This window comes from Emydura macquarii, unplaced genomic scaffold (genome assembly GCF_026122565.2).
Source record: "Emydura macquarii macquarii isolate MOO-44397 ecotype Brisbane River unplaced genomic scaffold, CSIRO-AGI_Emac_v2 contig_1254, whole genome shotgun sequence".
In the NCBI taxonomy this organism is placed as follows: Eukaryota; Metazoa; Chordata; order Testudines; family Chelidae; genus Emydura; species Emydura macquarii.
Window position 1 is genome coordinate 5,903,952 of NW_027131391.1, and position 19,424 is coordinate 5,923,375.

General features: G+C 44.3%; 1 protein-coding gene and 1 long non-coding RNA gene across 2 annotated transcripts in view; one reads left to right on the forward strand and one right to left on the reverse strand.

Moving 5' to 3' along the window:
• The window catches only part of TBX5 (T-box transcription factor 5), a 46,342-nt gene that overhangs the window by 12,443 nt on the left and 14,475 nt on the right, over window positions 1-19,424 (forward strand). The window contains exon 7 of the mRNA XM_067550158.1: window positions 7,933-8,024. Within this exon, the coding sequence (XP_067406259.1) occupies window positions 7,933-8,024 (92 nt within the window). The remainder of the gene's footprint in view (window positions 1-7,932; window positions 8,025-19,424) is intronic.
• Window positions 1,067-16,078, reverse strand: LOC137154477 (uncharacterized). The gene is made up of 2 exons (XR_010920218.1): window positions 15,362-16,078; window positions 1,067-1,892 (listed from the first exon to the last, which is right to left on the reverse strand). It is a non-coding gene; the product is annotated as an uncharacterized lncRNA (long non-coding RNA).

The following is a 19,424-nucleotide window of genomic DNA, read 5'->3' on the forward strand; positions in this document are numbered from 1 at the left end:
CACAGATTCCCCCTTCTCTCTGCACTCACTTACAGAGCACCCCTTTCTTTCCCCCTTCCCCAGCGTCACCCCACAGCGTTTGCACGGCTCGCTCCCGGTGTGTTATTTCTGCCATACTGGGTAAAGATGGATTTAGGAGTTCAGTGAAACAGGATGAGCTGCTCAGAGGCGAGGCGGCCCGCTAAGGAATTTGGTTTTTATCCCCCCAAATCGGTCAAAGGTTTCTAATCTGGCGTTTCGGGCTGGGCGCCCCAGCGATGTCCGGGGCAGGTGTCCCTGCTCGAGCCCAGGCGGTGGGGCTGCGGCGGGGCTCGCAGGATTTGCCGGCAAGGAACCCAGCCAGGCAGCTGCGTGGCTTGGGGCGCCTGGCCGGGTTTCGCGGTGCGCCTGGCTTCCCGCAGCGAGCCTGGGCCGAGGCGGGTCGGAAAGACAGCCACGTGCACAGAAGCGATACAAAGGCGTCGACAAAATAATGCCTGGGCTTGTTTTTCCGGCAGGAGAAATCCGTGCGTGAGAGATTTCCTGTGTGTGTGTCTATAGGCCAGCATAAAGACACACACACACACACACACACAGGCCCCATCGAGCTTTTCCGAGCTATGCTCTCCCGTAGGCCCCTGGGCTTCGGAGCGCGCTATTTTTCCCCACTACAAGTTTCTCTGGTTTGCTATCTCGGACTGAAAAGCACCCAGCCGGGGTTTTTGCTTTGGAGAAGCTATTCCTGACCAAGTTTTTCAAGGCCAGCGGGGGCAAATCGCAAGTGAAGTGGCACCAGTAGCATGATAGGAGGAAAAAAGGATGGAAGATTTTTAAAAAAGGGGGACGGGCTAGAAGCAAAGAGTAAAGGTTTTGGGGAGGCTGAAGTTACTAACTAGCAATCACATGAGACCTCTTACAGGCGGGGGTGTCGGTCCTTTAACTAGAGCCCGACAATCCCGAACTATGAATGCAGAAATAAACCTGGAGCAAGAGTATTAGACTAGAGGCAACAACATTACTTTCGAAGCACGGAAGTGATTTTAAGGTAAAACTGAATTTTAAATCTTTTAAAAAAAATAAAATCCCCCCATAAACTGTTTATAAGTCAGGGCGAGGGCTTTTAATTACACGGCTGGACTTGTAGAATGGTTTCATTGTGTTTAAAAAGTTAAATCATGTGGTCAATTTCAAACCAAGAACGTGTCACTTTAATACTCTGGATAAATTATGGATGTTTTCCTGGATATGTGGCTATAAAACGCCTGAGCCACTTTAAACCTGCTTCACTTTCTCGATCTCATCTCCATTAACCAATTAGATACAAAAACGGAGGGGTTTGTGAAGAAAAAGCATCTCTGGCATTAGGGAGGAAAAGAAAATTGCTCCCCTTCGTTAAAAATAAGAGATGTTGACACTGACAGAACAATCACTGAAAGCAAAGCGAATCCAAATTAAGTCTTGGTCAATTTATGCCTTAAATTATAACCCCGCTGTGGATGCCATAAAATCAGGTTCAATTTGGTTCACCGGTATTGTCTATATAATCAATATAATTTAATGGTAGTGGTAAGAATAGGACAGGGCAACCACTTTAAATACATTTCCTATGGAGGCTCAAACTGAGCTTTTGAGGTCCTCGAGTCTACCTGCTCTTTTTGTAGAAGGAAGGAGTGTCTTGTGAACAAATACCAAGAAACTCCAAATGTGTGGGTGCACTTCCGTCCGGAGAGAGGGATATTGGATTGCAAGTCGTCTGTATTTGATTGATAAGAAATGACTCCTGTGTACCGATGTGCTTTTATAGGTTAACGAAGGACCCAACTGATTTCAGATCAGTGGATTTATTTCTCTAGCATTTCTGCAACCCCCTTGTTGGATTCGGGGTCTTTATTTCCCTGGATAGTTTAGGCAACCTGAAAAAGATATTTAAACAAACTGAGGGTCAAGCCATGAAGAAAGTTTTTGTAAGGGTTTCAGAGGCGTTGTCAGCAGCTCAGTGGAGACCCACCCCTCACCCCACCCCAGAAATATTTACGCGTTAAAAGAAGTCACATAGCACATTTCATTTCCTTGCGGTTTACACAATGGACGCATGCAATCAGGTTGGTTCCCAAATATTAAACTTCCCCTGCAGTTAAGGACTATTTTGCTGCAGCTTAAATCATGGTGTTACTCGCTCATATTTATTAGGTACTAGCTTTCTGGTTAGGACCAGGAAATGAACCCTAATAGACAGAAATAATTAAAGTTCTGCCCTCGCGAGGGTTCTTTCAAAAGCAAGAATTCACAACAATTATTCTCATTAATTTTTACAACCTACTGCTCCCCTAGCTGGACCCAGGCTTTATATTGGCTCCCCCCTCCCTCAGGATATCCGGTTTTATGCTTATTTTTTTGTAAGTTATTTAACATGCTTTATAGCTCAGCTCTAGGAAAGAGCAGCCCTAGCTAAAAGACACAGATGTGGATGTGCAGAGGACAACGCACACATTAGAACAGCATTGGATTCACGGGTCATTACAGATGAGGGTTTATATACATACATGTATATTACATACAAAAACCTTGTAAAAAAAATAATCACAATCTTAATGAAGTCAAGCACGCCGATGGTAGGAAGTGACAGTATGAAGGGTGCCTATGCAATCTTAATTTGGTCTCCCTATGTGTATGTATCCTACAATTTGCAATTGCATGACCACATACTATTTTTTCCCCTATGTTTGAGGGCACAGGATTGATGGTGCTTAGTTAAGAGCAGCTATTCAATATTTTGTTTCATACTCCTGGTTTAAGGCTCCTGGCCTTGTGAATAGTTTGCAGTAACTATCTGGCTCTTGAGACAGGATTACTAGTTTTCTCAGGAGTTTTCTATGGCACTCATCACTGTAATATCTGAATACTTCAAACATTAATTTAGTTAGCTTCACAACACCCCTGTGAGGTGAAGGGTCCGTATTATCCCCAGTTTACCAATTGGGAGTGAAGGCAGACAGGTGGTCACCGATTTTGGATGCCCAATTTGAGATGCTTAGGACCTGGTTTTTCAGGGTACTTAGCATCGTATAGCACTTTGTATGTTCAAAACTTGGCAATTCTGCAGTTCTACCCCCAAGGTCTCAAGTCAGGCCCCCAGAAAGTGAGGAAGACAATTAGTGACCACCTGTCAAAAGGATTGTTTAAGTGACTTGCCAGCATCACCTAGGGATTGTCTAGAAGAGGCTGGGGTTGACTACGACTCTGGAGAACTGGATTCTATCACCTCAAACATGCGTCAACCCTTTAACTTCTTGCAATCCTCAGTCTCCCTCACTTCCTACCTTTCCGCTTCGGCTACAAATAAGGCAGGAGTCCTACAGGCAGCAGCCTCCTTTCTTTCACAACCTGGATTCATCCCTAGAGCACCATGCAGCCTGTGCTCCAAACAAGGCAAGGGGCCTGTGGAAAAATAGTTAACCTACCACTGCTATCCATTACTCCATTGGTTTGCCTCATAGATCTCTGCCGCTTGGAGTTAAAGGTCCCAAGCTTGCTGGTGATCATCCTCTGTGGGGACCAGCACTAGAAAGGGATGAGACATTTTACCAGCAGCTTTCACAGATCTTTGCTGACAGCAGAGGAAAGAAGATGCAGAAATCCTGGGTTCCATTTTGGGCCCTGAAAGCAGCAAGCTCCACTGAGCACAAACTGACCATTCCAAACTTGGCCCCATCTGCTACACCCCCTCCAGCCTGTCCTAGTCCCATCTTGGGCTTCTCATCCCAGTCCCCTGGCCCAGTTCTCCTGTTCTGGCTCCTCATCCTGAGACTCTCCCCCATCTCCCAGTCCTACTCTCAAACCCTGGGTTCGTCATCCCATCTCAGGCCAGATCTACACTACCAAAAGTCAGCTTTTGTCTACAAAACAGTGGAGGTGCACACTCTGAAATGCTTCTTCCGCCAGTGTAACTCCCCCAGATGTGTGGGCCTGGTTCCTGCTCCCCCTCAATCCCCTCGGCCTCCCCTGCCCCGCTGTGGGGGCAGGGAGTGCGGTGACAGTGGCATAAGAAAGGGCAATGCCCCTGGGTGCTGGCCTGGGGGGGGGGGGGCACTGGCTGGGCCGTCCTTGAAGCCGCCCCTGCTGACATCCCTGGTGGTTCTGCTGACCAGCTCCTCCGGCAGGGAGTGGTAGAGAGGGGCAGAAGCCCTGGGCTGCCTGTCAACAGAGGGCTGCCTGACCCCTGCGTAACCAGTGTCCCCACAGCTCCCTCATTGCACCCAGCGTGTGGGGTGGAGCGGCCAAGTCTGTGCGGCTGCCAGGGATGTCAGCAGGGGCGGTGGCGAGGAGAAGGAGGCCTGGCGCCTGGGGCATGGCCCCTTCTCATCCCCCCCTTAGTATGTCAATGATTACCTATTAGGTCAACTTACATGAAATGTAAGTCTACTGCAGTGGTTGTAAGACTGTAGACACCAGTCTCCCCTGCCAATCCCTGCCCAGATCCTTGCCCAATCATCCCTGTCCCTGTGTCCCAGTCTTTGCCCAGCTAGTCCCAAATGCTTTTCCACACCCCAATTCTTGGACAGATCTGTCTCCCCTACCTTGGCAGCCCCCATCCCCCACAACTAGTTCTTAGTTCTAGTCTTTGTCCAGACAATCCCAATCTCCATCTCATTGCCGTCACCAGCTCCTGGTCTCAGTCTTCTTGTCCAGCCAGTCTCCGTCTCTCTCCTACCCCCTCCAATTGTAGTGTCCCTGGATTTCTTATCCCAATATATTTCTTTTCCCTGACCCAGGTCCAGGTTTGTTCTCACTGCATTCAAATCAACCCGATTCCTCTCCACACTGCAGGGGTTCCATTGAGAGCACAGGAAAGACAGGCTCCTGTCCTCAGTTTCAGTGCCCACCCCCATCTTGACCTGGAGCAGTTGTGAACAGCCCTTATAGGGAAAGGCCAGCTTCACCAGTGTAGCTCTGGACTAGAGAATTATGCAGGGGAAGGCTGCATTACAAAATTAAGTCAACCTAATTTACATTAACATACAGCATAATTAAAACCACTTTTTCATGTCCACACTATGCGCCTTGTTTCAGTGGTGCGTGTCCTCATCAGGAGCACTTGCACTGATTTAGCAATCAGCGTGGGGCATTGTGGAACGGCTTCTGAAAAGCCATAGCAGGCAATGTTATCAAGGCGGTGTCCACACTGACACTGTGTCAGCCTAACTACATCGACTAAGGGCTACACCTCTCACAGAGGTGAAGTTAAGTCAGTATAGTGAGCAAATCACATCTGTGGGAGTGACACTTTAGGGTAGCTAACAAAGTTTAGCAAATTCTGTAGTTTAGACCAGTCCTCAGGTCACTCTGTGGGAATGTGCATGTAGAGTCTGGTCAGAACTGAGGCTGAGAGGGGCTGAAGTATGGTCAAGGAAGGTGGAAGCTTCAGTTTTCAGCTGCTAAATTCAAAGAAGTCTCCAATAAAGGTGTGCAAACTGCATTTTTTCCAAAGGCATATAACTCGACCAAATTTGGGCAGATTTCCAGGGGGACAGAAAAAGGCACCTTCCTATCACAAAGGATGCCCCCTTGCAAAATTTTGAGACCTTGTTCCAAAATAAAGGGAGGCTGGAACTGTTCAGAGAGAAAAGATCTCCAGAATTCGTTTTTTTTAAAAACCATGGGCGCCAAAAAAAAAAAAAAAAAAAAAAAAAGTTATTCCCAGCTTGGTTTTCAGAAATAGCTGTACTGTGTTGGCTGAAACTATCCAAAAAATATTAATCTCAAGGCAGACAAGTGGCATGGAAAATGTCAGTCCTAATGGTTAAAGTTTGGCAAAGTTAAAAGCAACTGAAAATAAGGTTTAATAATGAGAACTATTGGGCAACCTTAATATTTGTGTTGTATTGGTAGTACCACCTAAAGTATCTAAAATTGTGCATATAAATGTCTATATATACTTCCATTATTTATCTGAAATGTTGTGTAAACTAAATATTATTATGGACGTGTGTCATGTGTACCTGCCTACCCCCTCCACAACCTCTGTGCAGAAGTACTTTGTGTCCAATTTATCAGAACAGAGGAGTGGTAAACCAAAAATGAATCGATAGGTCAGATGAGAACTTTGACATCAGTTTCCTTCAGTTACCAAAAAGAGTACAGTATTTAAAGTCCTGTATTTTTATTGCCTCCATACTTTATAATGCAGCCCTGGGCATTCTGTCTGACTATGAGAGCTGCTTTTTTTTTTAAAAAAAATGATGTAATTGCCACTTGACTTGGACTATACATCATTTAGAAAAGTGAAAAAAAATCTGTCAATTAGACTCAGTTTCATTAAGGTAATATGAACCTGCTCATTTGCTTTCACCATGGAAAAGCTTTGGCAAGTCAGACTAAAATAAGCAAAACAAATATTCTGATCAGGCTGTTTCAAAAACAAAAACACCCACCTTCCTGTAAAGTATGCTTGTAATACACTAGAGAGCTAGGACCTGATTCAAAGTCCACTGAAGTCAGTGGAAAGATTCCCTTTGACCTTAGTGGGCATCAGAGCAGTCCCCTAGCAAGGGTTTTCTTTTTTAAAAATAATACACTGTACTAAAGGATTAAACTTCTCTTAAGGGCCCAAAGCTGTGAACGTACATTAACACTGCTTATGTGAGCAGTCCCACTGAGGGAGGACTGACACACATGCCTAAGTGTTTGCACTATGGAGCTCTTAAATAATATTTTCATGGAAATGGAGAGAATTCATGTGTGTATTGGTACCAGTACCATAAACCCTAACTTACTAGAAGAGTTCTCACTCAACCAACTATTCCCATTGTGTTTAGCAATTCTATTCACTAGGGCATGGTATTGCAGAATGCAAGTAAATAGAGCAAACTTCAGAAAAAGTGAATAATGATTATTCCTTATGCACACCGGAGATGCCACTATCTTCCAAGTAGAAATTTTCAAGTAATTTTCCTCTTCTCAAAATACATGGCTGGATGTCCAATTATCAATGTGTTTTTATTGTAGAATTTGTTCTGGTCACACAGCTGGGGAATAGCTCAAAAGCAAAGTAGGCCAAACGGTCATTTCTCTTTGAAATCTGAAATGACCGACAAAAAGTAATGCTATATTTATGTATTGAATTAGGCCCTAAGTTAATGGGAATTCACATGGATGCAGGTGTCTGTGGTACAGGGACCCACTGTAAGATCAGGGCCTAAATTAGGACAAGTGAAAAAATCAATCAAGTGGCTTTAAAAAAAAAAAAAAAATAGGACCAGCAAAAATACCATAGTAAACTGACCATGAATTCAGGATCCTACTGAAGTCAATTTGAGTTTAAGCCATTGACTGCAATGGAGCCAGGATTTCATTCATGGATTCTTGCAGAGGCCCAGGCTCTGTTCTCTTAGCTGCCATTAGGTTGTGCCATCTTGAGCAACTGTCAGTTTCCTCATTTATAAAATAGGAATATTCTCCATCTTTGTAAAGTGCTTCATGCACTCTAGCAAGGTCTATATAGGTCAGTTAATGCACAACATGTGGGTGCACTTTAGAATTCACACCCTACACCATGTAGACTAGCCCCTGAGATGAAAGGCACCGTGGGTATCGGTTTGAAGTAATGGGGGAAATTTCTATTCACATCAGACATTATAAAAATAAAACAGATGTTTAGACCAATGGGTCCATAATCTTGTCAAGTCCTCTAGGTGGTACCACAATATAAATGATGATTAAGCAACGGTCAGCTGAGAAAGGGCTAATTCTGGTAAAACCTCATTCCTGTAAGTGTCTTTACTCATACAGTTTTGTCATCAGGGATGCAGCATAAACCCTAAGAAAGAGGTGTTGTTGACTGGGCCTTCTTGTCAGCTCAGACTTCTACTTCTAGGAAGCTTGATTTGTAATGGCTAATGCTATGGAGTGGCAATGACGTGCTCATGATAAACCACTTCTGGTTCCTTCCTTCAGATCACCCAGCTAAAGATTGAAAACAACCCCTTTGCTAAAGGATTTCGAGGTAGCGACGACATGGAGCTACACAGAATGTCAAGAATGCAAAGGTAAGATATTGATACATACAGTTTGAAAATGTATTGCCATTGCAGTAATTTGCCTCATGTGCATTACTTTATGTTATGTCAGATTTAGTCCTTAATCCTGCAAACATTTATGTACATGCTTAACTTGATGGGGGCGGGAGGGGGTGTAAAAAAAAAAAAAAATCAATAAGACTGAAAATAGAAGAGGATAAGAGAGGACAATCATGGTTTACAAGTACCTACATAGGGAGAAGGTTTCTAATTTCTGGGTTCTTTAATCTAGTGGACAAAGCAGAACAAGATACCATGGCCGGAAGCTGAAGACAGACAAATTCAGACTAGAAATAAGGTGCAAATTATCTTCATGGGTAAAATTAACCACTGGAACAACTTAAGTAGGGAATGATGGATTCTGATGGAGATGGAATGTCTGTCTGAAAAGAGATGCTTTAGCTCAGCCACAAGCAGTTGGACTTTCTGCAGGAATCACTTGATGAGGCTTTCTGGTCTGTGTTTATACCGGAGCTGTCACTAGATGATCAGAATGGTCCCTGGTAGCCTTAAAGTCTATACATTTACGCATTCCATTGCATGCGGAACTCCCATGTGTAAAGCTACTCACACATGCAAGCAGTGGCAGGATCAGGGCCTTAACGGCTATGTAAATCATATCTCTAGACAAAAAACCAACATCCTTGATATGCATGTGACTAATCTTACTCAAATAGACAAACTTGCTCACATGTTCAAGGGTTTATAGGCTCATGTCCAAGAGAGCCAAAAAATATTTTTAGACATTATACATACACATTTGCAATAATCAGACTGTGTCCTGTGATCCTTCGCCTATAACCCAACAGTTACACAGATCCTGGCAGGTAGCATACTTTTTTTTTTTTTAATTACACTGAAAAAAAATGAAATAGCTTTTCCTTCCCTCCTCCCACCTCCTTTAAAACCTGAACAATCATGTCCTGACAAATTTTTGCAGTTAAATTACCCTATGGCTTTGGTGAATGGAAAGTCTTGAACCTTTACATTCATGACTATTTTTCCTGGGGGTGAAATGCTAAAGACTATTAGAAAAACTTCATGCCATATGGAAATCATGGCACATAGCCATGCTGAGCTGGTGCTAAAAAACTCAGTTTTATGCAATCCTGTGGTTGTGGATGTTGATATAGTGAACGGAAACTCTTGGAAATACACACGGAACTGGAGTAGTTGAAAGGGTTAAGATATTCTGCAAAGTTGGCACAATGTATTTTCTGATGCTTAATTTGCTTCCTAAATAACTTACTATGTGGCAGAGGATATTAAAAAAAAAAATCTTTATGCTTTCACAAAGAAGTTATTTAGGAGAAGGATGGGGAAAGATTGGTTCTTTATTTAAAAAGAACATTCAGCATTGTTTCCTAAAGGAAAATATAAGACAGAAGTGTGGCCTGACCTTTCTAGCTGTGTGTGTGTGTACGTCTGTGCACGCACGTAAAAAATAGTTTTCAAAATGATGGTCCAGATATGGAGCTGGGGTAAATGGCTACAGCTTCATCAATGCCAATGGAGCTGCATCCTTTTATGCCAGCTGAGAATATAGCCTGATATTTTTAGAGCAGCCACTTGTTATACATATTTTCAGCTCCTTTTTCTAATAAGGCCACTAGAAATTGGTGACTTAAGATCTCCCTAGGTTAGTGATCATCTCACTGGGTAACTTAGCCATGGATAATGAATTTTTCATGTTGAAGGAAAGGGCAATATGTCTTCTCAGTTCTGTTTTGTTTTAACTGCTTGTCTGTGGTTAGTGCAGAAGGACATTTAACGTAAGACAGCAGAATCAAAACAATTTGCAAAGCTAAGATGAGGCATGGGACAGATGGGGAGCATTGGCTGGTTATGGATTCCTGGTTCTCTGATGGGTCTGTCCTAGCACCGGTCCCCATATTAGGTCAGGCTGGGTCCTAAGGGATCATACCCCAATGGAGAATCCACCTCAACATAGACCTTCCTGCCCAGACATGTGCCCCAGTACCCAGGTTGGAGGGTAAAGGGTTCAGGGACACTAAATGAGGGGACTGCTTAACTCTGGCTGCTTTCCAGCATCTTTGAGTGGCAGAAAGGGGACCAAAAAGCAGGAGAGTATCTGGTCCACTGGCTCCAACAACACTTCTGAAGTCAGAGTTTTGACATTAAGTTCAGTAGGATCCAGACAGGCCCATTACCACCTAAAAACCCAACACTGTCACAGGGAGCATTATTTGTCTTCCTTCTGGGCAATATTAGAAAAGAGAGCAAGTATGGAACAGTCATGTGTCTTGAATTACCCTCTCGCTTGCAGGGTGACCCCCATCTCTGTATGTGTTGTGTGCAGTCAGTATCATCCTTCCCATGGTGAAAGACATGGGACAGGTAGCTGAAAACCATTGCAGTCCTTAGAGGCCTGGAGACTTTAGGGAGTTCTGGAGATCAGGAGAAGAATGGGACTGATGGAAACATGAAGTGACAGAATGTGCGTGCACAGGTGGGGAGGGGGGCACATTCTAAAGCCAACAATGGGCCAAGATCCAGGGGAATATGCAGCAGGATCTCTGGCTTTGTAGAGAGCCCCTCCCTCCAATTCTGGATTCCCAAAAGGGCTCCCTCACCCTCAGTGTGGTAGCGTGGTAGGCTTAGCTGCATTCCCACTACTTTCTGCTCCACTGTGGTGATTGTCGAATCTATAGCAGAACCATATGCTACTTGAGCAGCATTAATATATATACACAGCAGAAGTGAGCATATAGACCTGTCCAAGTAGAAGGACTCAGCCAACTGGGTGATCAAGCCAACACCTTTCAACAGCAGAGAATTCATGTGCAAAGAATAGACTAGGTCTGCAGCAAGATCCACATTCTAGGTAGTGCAGGCCTCCAGTACAGGTTTATCTTCTCCTTCATTAGCAACAGGATTATTCATGATCCTTTCAGTTGCATGCATACTTTATGAGCATATACCTTGTTAAGCTGGTGAGCTTTAATTTGTGAGATCAAATCTGTTACTTTCCTGGTAAGACAAAGCGCGTGCGCGTATCCTTGTTTGCCTGTTGCGTTCATGCTGAAATTCAAAACCAATTCAGGAGAAAATGTGTGTCATTGTGATGCTTGGGAGTTTTAGGCAAAACTATTTCTTTCACATTCGTACCTCAGATCTCCCAGACTGGGGGATCTTGGTGCATATTTTGTCCTAGATCTTTGTCTAGAGTGGGAAGAGAGAGAGTCAGAGTTCAGGGCTGAAGCACAGAAAAAACAAAATTTTTTAAACCCTTTTTCATTCTGAGCCTGTTTTTTGCTGAGCACTTGCAGGTCCTATTGACATCAAGTGGAGTCACAGGTGCTCAGCACTTCTGGAAAAAAAAGCCCTAAATACCATTCAAACTAGTTCAATGGTTTTTTTTTTTTTTTTTTTAAGTTTCACATTTGGGAAGCTCTTTTTTGGGAAAATTATATGAAAGCAAAGCTCTCAATGACTTAAATGAATATCCTCGACCTTTATAATGTGTGACAAAGATCTAGAATAAGGCATACAATAACAAAGACAGTATAAGAGGCTTGACGTTATACTGTGGTTCTCTCGAACAGATAAAGGGCCAGATTTTTGCTTTTGTTAGTGTAAATCCAGAGTAACTGCATCGGCGTCAAAGGCGTTGCTCTGGATACATGTTGGTGTAACCAAAAAGCAGAATCTGGTCCAACATCTACTATCGTGGCAAGATCTAGATTTTTACCTTTCTAAAAGGGTTTACAGAACTAAATGGGGAGATGTGACCCATGGTTTGTTCAGTATGGTGATAAATATGGATCAAAGTTAGTGCCATGATTCCAAACTGGCACAGTTGAGATGTATGCATGTCACTGTGTGTGTTGGTGCTAGTGGAATTTTTGGGTGAATCTGTGGACTCACCAAGGACTGTCTGCTCAGGATGGCATGCAGACACTGAATCTGTTCGCTAGGTTCATCATGCCTAATGCTACTGAGTTTTGTTCCATCGCAAGTTACTGCTAGTCTTACCATTGCAACTCAATATGCATTTTCATTTCCTATTTTCAGTCTCAATGAAGTCTCAGCAGCTTCATACGTCACCTTAGGTTTTCTCTTAAGTGCTATCTTACAGTGGGGCTTAGCATTATAACCCTATGTGGGGAAAGGTTGTTCAGTCTGTACTCTACCAAGCGGACTTCAGTAGACAATTGCCTGGGTAGGAAGGAAGGATGGAGTATAAACCTGAGGGCCTGATCCATATAGTTCATGGATTTCAGTGGGATTAGGATCAGGTCCAGAGTAAGACTAAGGAATGGGCCCATCTCTGCAGATACCAGAACAAGAGAGTTAGCCACATCTCCATTAGGAAGGCACAATATTCCCGATGCTTCCTCCACTGCTCTGGTGCTCATAGTTACTAGGGCAACCATCCAACAAGACATTATCTCCAGAAGATCACCAGTTTAAATGCCACTTAATGCTGACATCCAATTTCCAGGGTACTTTCCTAGTGCTTTGCCCTGCCCCCCCCCACATTCAGCAACAGTGAAGACTAGATATTTGCCCTGAGAACGTGCGTTTGCATCAGGCATGAGTACAACCATTTGAGTTGAGGGTCATGCCCCATACCCTCCAGCTTTTCACTAGCCTGTTGGTCCCCCACTTTACTACAGCTCTTGGTCTCCTGTATTCTCACTTCTGGTTCTGCCCACCAAAACTCCCCCGCTGCCCATCAAGTTGCACCTCTGGCTCCAGGTGTTGTGTGCGGAAGCACTGGGTGTTAAGCAGTTACCGGAACCTTCCAAGTTGGTCTCATTAAATCAACTCTCAAGCCAGGATGCAGGGGGAGGGGGAAAATAGGCTCTTGGATAGTGATGTAGAGACTGCAGCTGTAGAGATCGATTAATGCAACTCTATGAAGTCTCCTGCCTTTTGGCTCATTCTACTAGGTAACCCTCCCACTCTGCTGCTTTCCATGGGCCTGCTGGCTTAGTGAGGAGGGATTTTGTAGAAGATCAGGGAGTCATTTGGTGAGGGAAAGCAGGGTGTCACAGCTCCTTCTCCTCTGACTTCTCTTATAATGTGATTGTCCCAGGATCCTGAATTTGGTTACTCCCCCAAGAATGTTTGTAAGACACCTGTTTTTAATTACATAGGGCGGTAATTTACACAAATACATTAAGGTGAATTCAAATTTACAGGCTTTTTTGGTTGGGGGGGGAATGGTCTGTTAATACATTCCTTCTTCCTCTTTCTGCATCAGAGGTGTCTAATCTCCATTCCTTTCCTGACCTCTGTTCCTAGCAGTAAACAAAACAATTAGCCTGGTAAACCTAAAAATCAAACACCTTTGTGCCAAATAGGCACATCTGCACTTGGGTTCATACCCAGTTCTGTCTCTGCAGCAGTAGAAGGGTGCATCATACTGATGAGCTGCTAAACATAAGCCCTCTCTGCTTACGATGGATGACCAGGTAAGCATTAAAGATCTCATGTCACTATTCAAAAAGAGCAAAGAGTAACCTCAGCATCTTGACCAGCTTTCCCTTTCAGTAAAACCATTCCTGATTGTCTGAGGCTGCCTGAGAGTGGTGTCAGTGGATATTAACTATTTACAGTCACAGACATTGTACTCCTCTTATTTAGCTTAGGAACACAGGACTTGCCAGACTGCATCAGACCCAAAGTCCATCTAGCACAGTGTCTGACATTGGCCAGCATCAGACACTTTGGAGGAAAGTGTAAGAACCCACAGGAGATGTGGAATAATCTGCCCCCACATCAGGCTTTCAATGCTGCAAACTCTGCCAGAGAGCTTGAAAAACAAAAAATCCACACACACAAATTGTGCTCCTTCTGCCACCTAAACCCTCAACAACAAAACAGCTTCTGGGCCTCCTCCCTGTAATGCAAAATGACCTTAAAGCTGCTGTAAACGTTAACTGAGGATTCTTCCAGCACTGGGGAATCTTAGACCTAGCACAGTCATTGTATCAGGTTTGGCTGTGAAAAGGAAGCCAGAGAAGTGACAAGAGCAGGATGCACTCTGTTCATTTCCAGCTAGCGGAATCTGTCTAATGGTCCTTAGGGACCATTCCAGATGGTGTAAACTAGAGCAGTCTTAGGGCTGCTCTAACTTGCACCACAGGCTAATTTGGACCTCCAACTGGTTTAGGATCAAGGGAAGCATAGTCATCTTTGCTCTTTCTCCCTTAGCTGCAGCATGTTTGAGATTTCTTGCCTCCGAGCCAGATTTTCAAATGCAACTTGGGTGGGCGTGTATCCAGGCACTCTTCAGTGCAGGTGCAGAGAGTCAGTGCAAGGACTTTATACCATCTAAGTCTCACTTAACCCCTCCTTTGCAGATTTAAGTAATGCATGCACCTTAGACTGCTTTTTGTACAGTGTATGAAATTCATACACTGAATTATTTGTGCATGCACATGCTGAAATCAATTTGTGTGCACACATTCGAGTTTGCATGCATGATGCCAGCCAGGTGTGTGTAAAACATGCACACATGCAGGAAAGTGTGGCCCTCTGCAAATAGGTCTTTGATGACACAGGAGGCAGCTGCATTGGCTCTGGGGTGATGGCGTAAGACGATTGCCAGTAAAACAAGCAGGTACAATTCAGAGACACACAAGGAGAGGGGATGTAGAGCAAAGAGGTGCTATTTTTACAGAACCATTTTTCTGACTCTTGAACAAGGCTATGTAGCACACGTTGGAACAGAAACATTCTCTGACTGAGCCTTTTTGCCCTCCCTGTCTAGTTTTACAGTTCTCAATTACTCCCTTATTTTAAAGGCCTCTCTTTTTAAAAAACAGATAATAAAAAAAAAAAATCTAGTCCTTCCAAGTCTAATTATCCATAATGCTGATGAAGATGATTTCACCATACACACAGATGAAAAAATATCTCCACTAATTGAAATTTACAGTTAGGCAAAGTAATAAACATGCTGCCTGAGAACTCAATAGAATCCCATCTTAAAGTGTATAAAACGCGCTGTAATAAATGCTGCATGAAGCATGTATTTGCAGCTCTACTAAAACAGCCAGTTCCAGCTTTCACAGAAGAACTGGAGCTGCAGATAACAAGGCAGCATTCATAAAGCTTTACATTTTTGAATCTCCATGTTAGTCATTAAACAATTACTATCTGACTCCCCCATAATTTAAATAGAAAAATACTTAAAAACCCATCAAGGTAATCAGTCAAAATGATGAAAAAAGTCAAATTCTGCCAAGCTTGTTGATAATCAATAAAACAGACAGGCTCGTGAGCTGAACCAGCACTTTGAGTTTAGAAAAGGTATAGTACAAGAATGGACTTACCCGCTGGTGTGGTTAGGCATGACGAAATGGCTTTCAGTTCTAGAGCTCTCTGCTGATAGGTTGCTCTGGTTGTCTGTTCTCATGACTCAGCCCTCTAGCCAGGTCACATTTTAGTTCCATCCTTTCTGGGGTGATAAAGTCCCCAGACAAGACAATGTCCCTCAGAAAGTCTTCAGCCCCAACTCTGGGCTTCACACCACCTTCCCCCATGGTGCATAAAGGAAGCAAGGCCCTCACACAACACCAGCATCCAGTCCAGAGACCCTATAATCAGCACCCAAGGTGTGCTTGGTCAGATGCCTTGCCGCTGCTGCCTCTTTAGTCTTCTTTCTACAGTAGCCGGTCAACAGGCCCCTCGCACAGCTTCTCTAAGTTCACCCTTCTGTCAGGGCCAGGGCTCCCTTCTGGAATCCCTCAACAAAATCCCAGACCAAAAGTACAAACTTAACCCAACTGCCACCTCCTCAGGCTTGACTTTTCTTCCACCTAACAGGCTCTCTCCCTGGAAGGCCCAATCCTGCTCTTTTATCAGGGATCCTCAGCACCAGAGCTTGTTCCAGGCCTTGAGGCTACTCATGTCTCTTCCATCAGATTCATCTGCTTAGGAGAGGATCTCAGGGCCAATTCTTCCCTGCTGCTTTTTCCTTAACTGTCCCAGTCTTTCCACTTTCTAGTTCCAACGAGTGAGTGGAGAGTCTTTTCCTGCAGCTCCTTTCTAACTCATATTTCCCTTCTTTATGGTCACCGCCCAGCTCCCTTCCCAGGTGGGCTTCATCTTTAATTAAGCTGGGCCTTCCCTCCAGGTGTAGCCAGGTAACATAATTGGCCTCTCACAGACACACATTAACCCTTTCATTGCCTGTGGGGCTACACATCCCATCACAGAGGGTTAACCCTAATGAAACCAAAGCAGGCATGCTCACCAATCAGATTTCACCCCTGGACTCCTAGGGGGGACCTGCACTTTAAACCTTCAGACAAGAAATCTGTGTTTTAACATGGGCCCTGAGCAGAGATGGGTGAATAACATATTTTTTCGGTTCATAAAATAATTTTTTGGATTCTGAAAAATAATTTTAAAAAATTGGTTTTGGGTTGACCCAACGCCAGCATTTCTTAAAAAAAAATGTCAGTGAATCGTAAACTTAAAAAAAAAAAAATCATTTGGGGTTGAGCAAAGCATTTAGTTTGGGCAAAATTGAACTGTTTCATTTTGGTTTTGACCATTTGACCAATCAAATGTCTTTGGTTTTTTCTTTTAACAAAAGTAAAGGGCATTTTGAAACAAAAAGTTGTTTAGAACCAAAGAAACAAAAACCTGGAGATGTCAGCGAGATGCTGTGCGGGTGCCTGGCTCCACCCCCATAGCACTCCTTGCAGGACTGGGGTCATGAGAACTGACCTGATATCAGAACAGTGCATGCTTTGCTGCTAGCCAACAGCCATCCAGAGCACAGTGGCTGGTCGCGTGGAGTTGAGTCTGTTGCTCAAAACATGGAGCTCAGGGCTATCCAGGTAAAATGTCTAGTGATGTCAATGGGAACTGTGACTGAGTGAGGACCTCAGGATTGGCTCCCCTGGACATGCAATAGATTTTACTAGAAATGGGCACATCATTCAGCACAGATCATTTATTCCCCCAAATTTCTCCCCTTTTCTGTTCCTGAGCAGCACAGACGGTGATTTTCTCTGATTGTTTCTAAGCCCCGGGGGCTGCTGCTGAGCAGTTTGTTGTGAGGATTTGGTATCTAAAACGTGAGCTGATTTGACACGGCACATAGGGCACATGGCGAGTTCCCCTACTCTGTACCCACTGCCTTTGGCCTCCATGTGGTGGAGCTGCTTTCTAGTACCGCTCGCCAGGCTATAGAGAGACATTCCAGTATCCCCACCTCCAACCACTGCGTTTGGTGCCGCTGTCCGGCAGGCAAAAGGCACTCCAGAAATCCCCCATGTCTTGACCTCCCTGCTGCTGCTGGTCAGGAGGCATGGAGAAGGACCTCTGTCCCCTGCCCCCCCTTTTTTTCCCTCTCCTTCCCCCCTCCCTCCTGTCAAGGGGGCAAATTTTAAAACAGCAGTATAGGGTTTTAGCCATATGTCTCCCATTGGCTTTGAGAGACAGGGAGGCCTTGTGGTTCGGGTAGCAGACTCAGGCCTGGGCTCCACTGAAAAGCTAAATCAGCATAGCTGCGTTTCTCAGGGGTGTGAAAAATCCACACCCTTGAGAGATGCAGTTAAACTGACCTAACCCCTAGTGTAGACAGCGCTAGCCTGACGGAAGAATTCTTCCATCGCCCTCCCTACCACCTCTCGGGGAGATGGATTGCTTAGACCAATGGGGGAACCCCTCCGTTTGGTGTAGTAAGTATCTACACTGAAGCACTACAACGCAACAGCTGTGCTGCTGAAGCAGCTTAGGTATAGATTGAGCTGAACCAGGCTCAGTTCCTGTGTCTGCCACAAGCTTTTGGTGTGTTCTTGAGCAAGTCATTTAACTTCTCTGGGCCTCGGTTCCCCAACGGTGAAATGGTAATAAAATAAAAATAATACAGTCTTCCACCCACCTCTTGTTTGTTTAGACCTTGGGGGCAGGGACTGCCTCTCACTATGTGCACGTACAATGCCTCGCACACTGGGGCCCTGATCTCAGATGGGGCCCCTCGGTTCTATTATAAAACAGCAATAAAATACAGTAACTTAGCTGAACATTTACCATTAGTCCTCCAGAAAGCTCTGAATAGGTCTGGGCCAGCTTCCCTCCTTGTAAATTCTTTCCTAAACCAGCCTTTCTATATACAATTTTTAATGTGAAAAAAACATAGTACATTAACATCCTCATATAAAATAACCCTGGCATTCTGGCTGTATGACAACAGTGTCTCCTTATTGTTCAGAAGGCTGAATACACTTGCCAGTAGCAGTCAGCCTTTCACGTTCTCCCATCCCCCCTTTTGAAAAGCAAAAGTCCTACACCCCACGATCTTTCTGTGCCAGCAATAAGTAAAACCTTTCATTCCATTAAACCTTTGGCCTCTGATTACAATTGGCTATTTTTGGAGCAGTCACTTTTAGGCACTGAAAAATGTCTAATGAATTTTTAAAGACCAAGGGGCAATCTCAGATGATAAATGTTCACTGTACATATCAAGTGTGTTCTGCAAACGTTAATAAATGTTTCAAGACGACGGCTGCTTTAGATGGTGCCAGAGAAATGTCTTTGTGAGAACTTAGACCCTGCAGGGAAGACCAAGATATAAATATATAGAAGATTGTCTGTCTGTCTAGATAGCTGGAAGAAGGACATTTTATATAGAGCTGGTTGAAACTAAGGTTTTTTCCCACGGAAAATGTTGAATTTTTGGTGAAAAAGCAAAATAAAATATATTTCAGCTGAAAACCAAGACATGTCTGCTCTGACAAATGCCACCGAGGTGTCCCATGGGAGTTGTAGTTTGAGTTCTTTCTACACACCACCCTCGCTGGTCAGACTTCATCTCCCATGGGTTTCCTCCCTGTCTAAAGGGAGTCGGTGCAGCATGGAAAAGGCATGGTCATTGGGCATCTTCAGGAAATAAAGTCTGAGTGGGAAGCCCAGCCTATAGAGGAGAATGGGACCATGAGATACCCAGACTACAACTCCCATTAGGCACCATGGTGGCGTTTCCCATCAAAACACAGTTGTGAGAGAAAATTTTCAACCAGCCCTAATTTTCCATCACTTCCTCTTGAAGATAGTGGTCTATCTCGTCTGTGTGTATCTGTAACTTCGGTGTGAGCGTGAGCTGTGCACGTGACTAAAGAGGGGTGATCCGTTCCTACACACACTTACCAACTCTCTCATACTGTGATGGGGACAAACACAATGGAAAGTCATCTCCATATTCCCCCAAAGCAGCCGCAGAGAAGGAAATGAAGCAACGTCACATTATCCCCTACTCCACACCTATGAGAGCCGCTCCATATGACTATGCACAATGTGGGGAGTCTTAGGGTGTGTTGAGGTGCAGGGAATACGGACCAGGGATCAGGAACTGCCTGCAGCATGCTTTCCTCCGGATTCAAG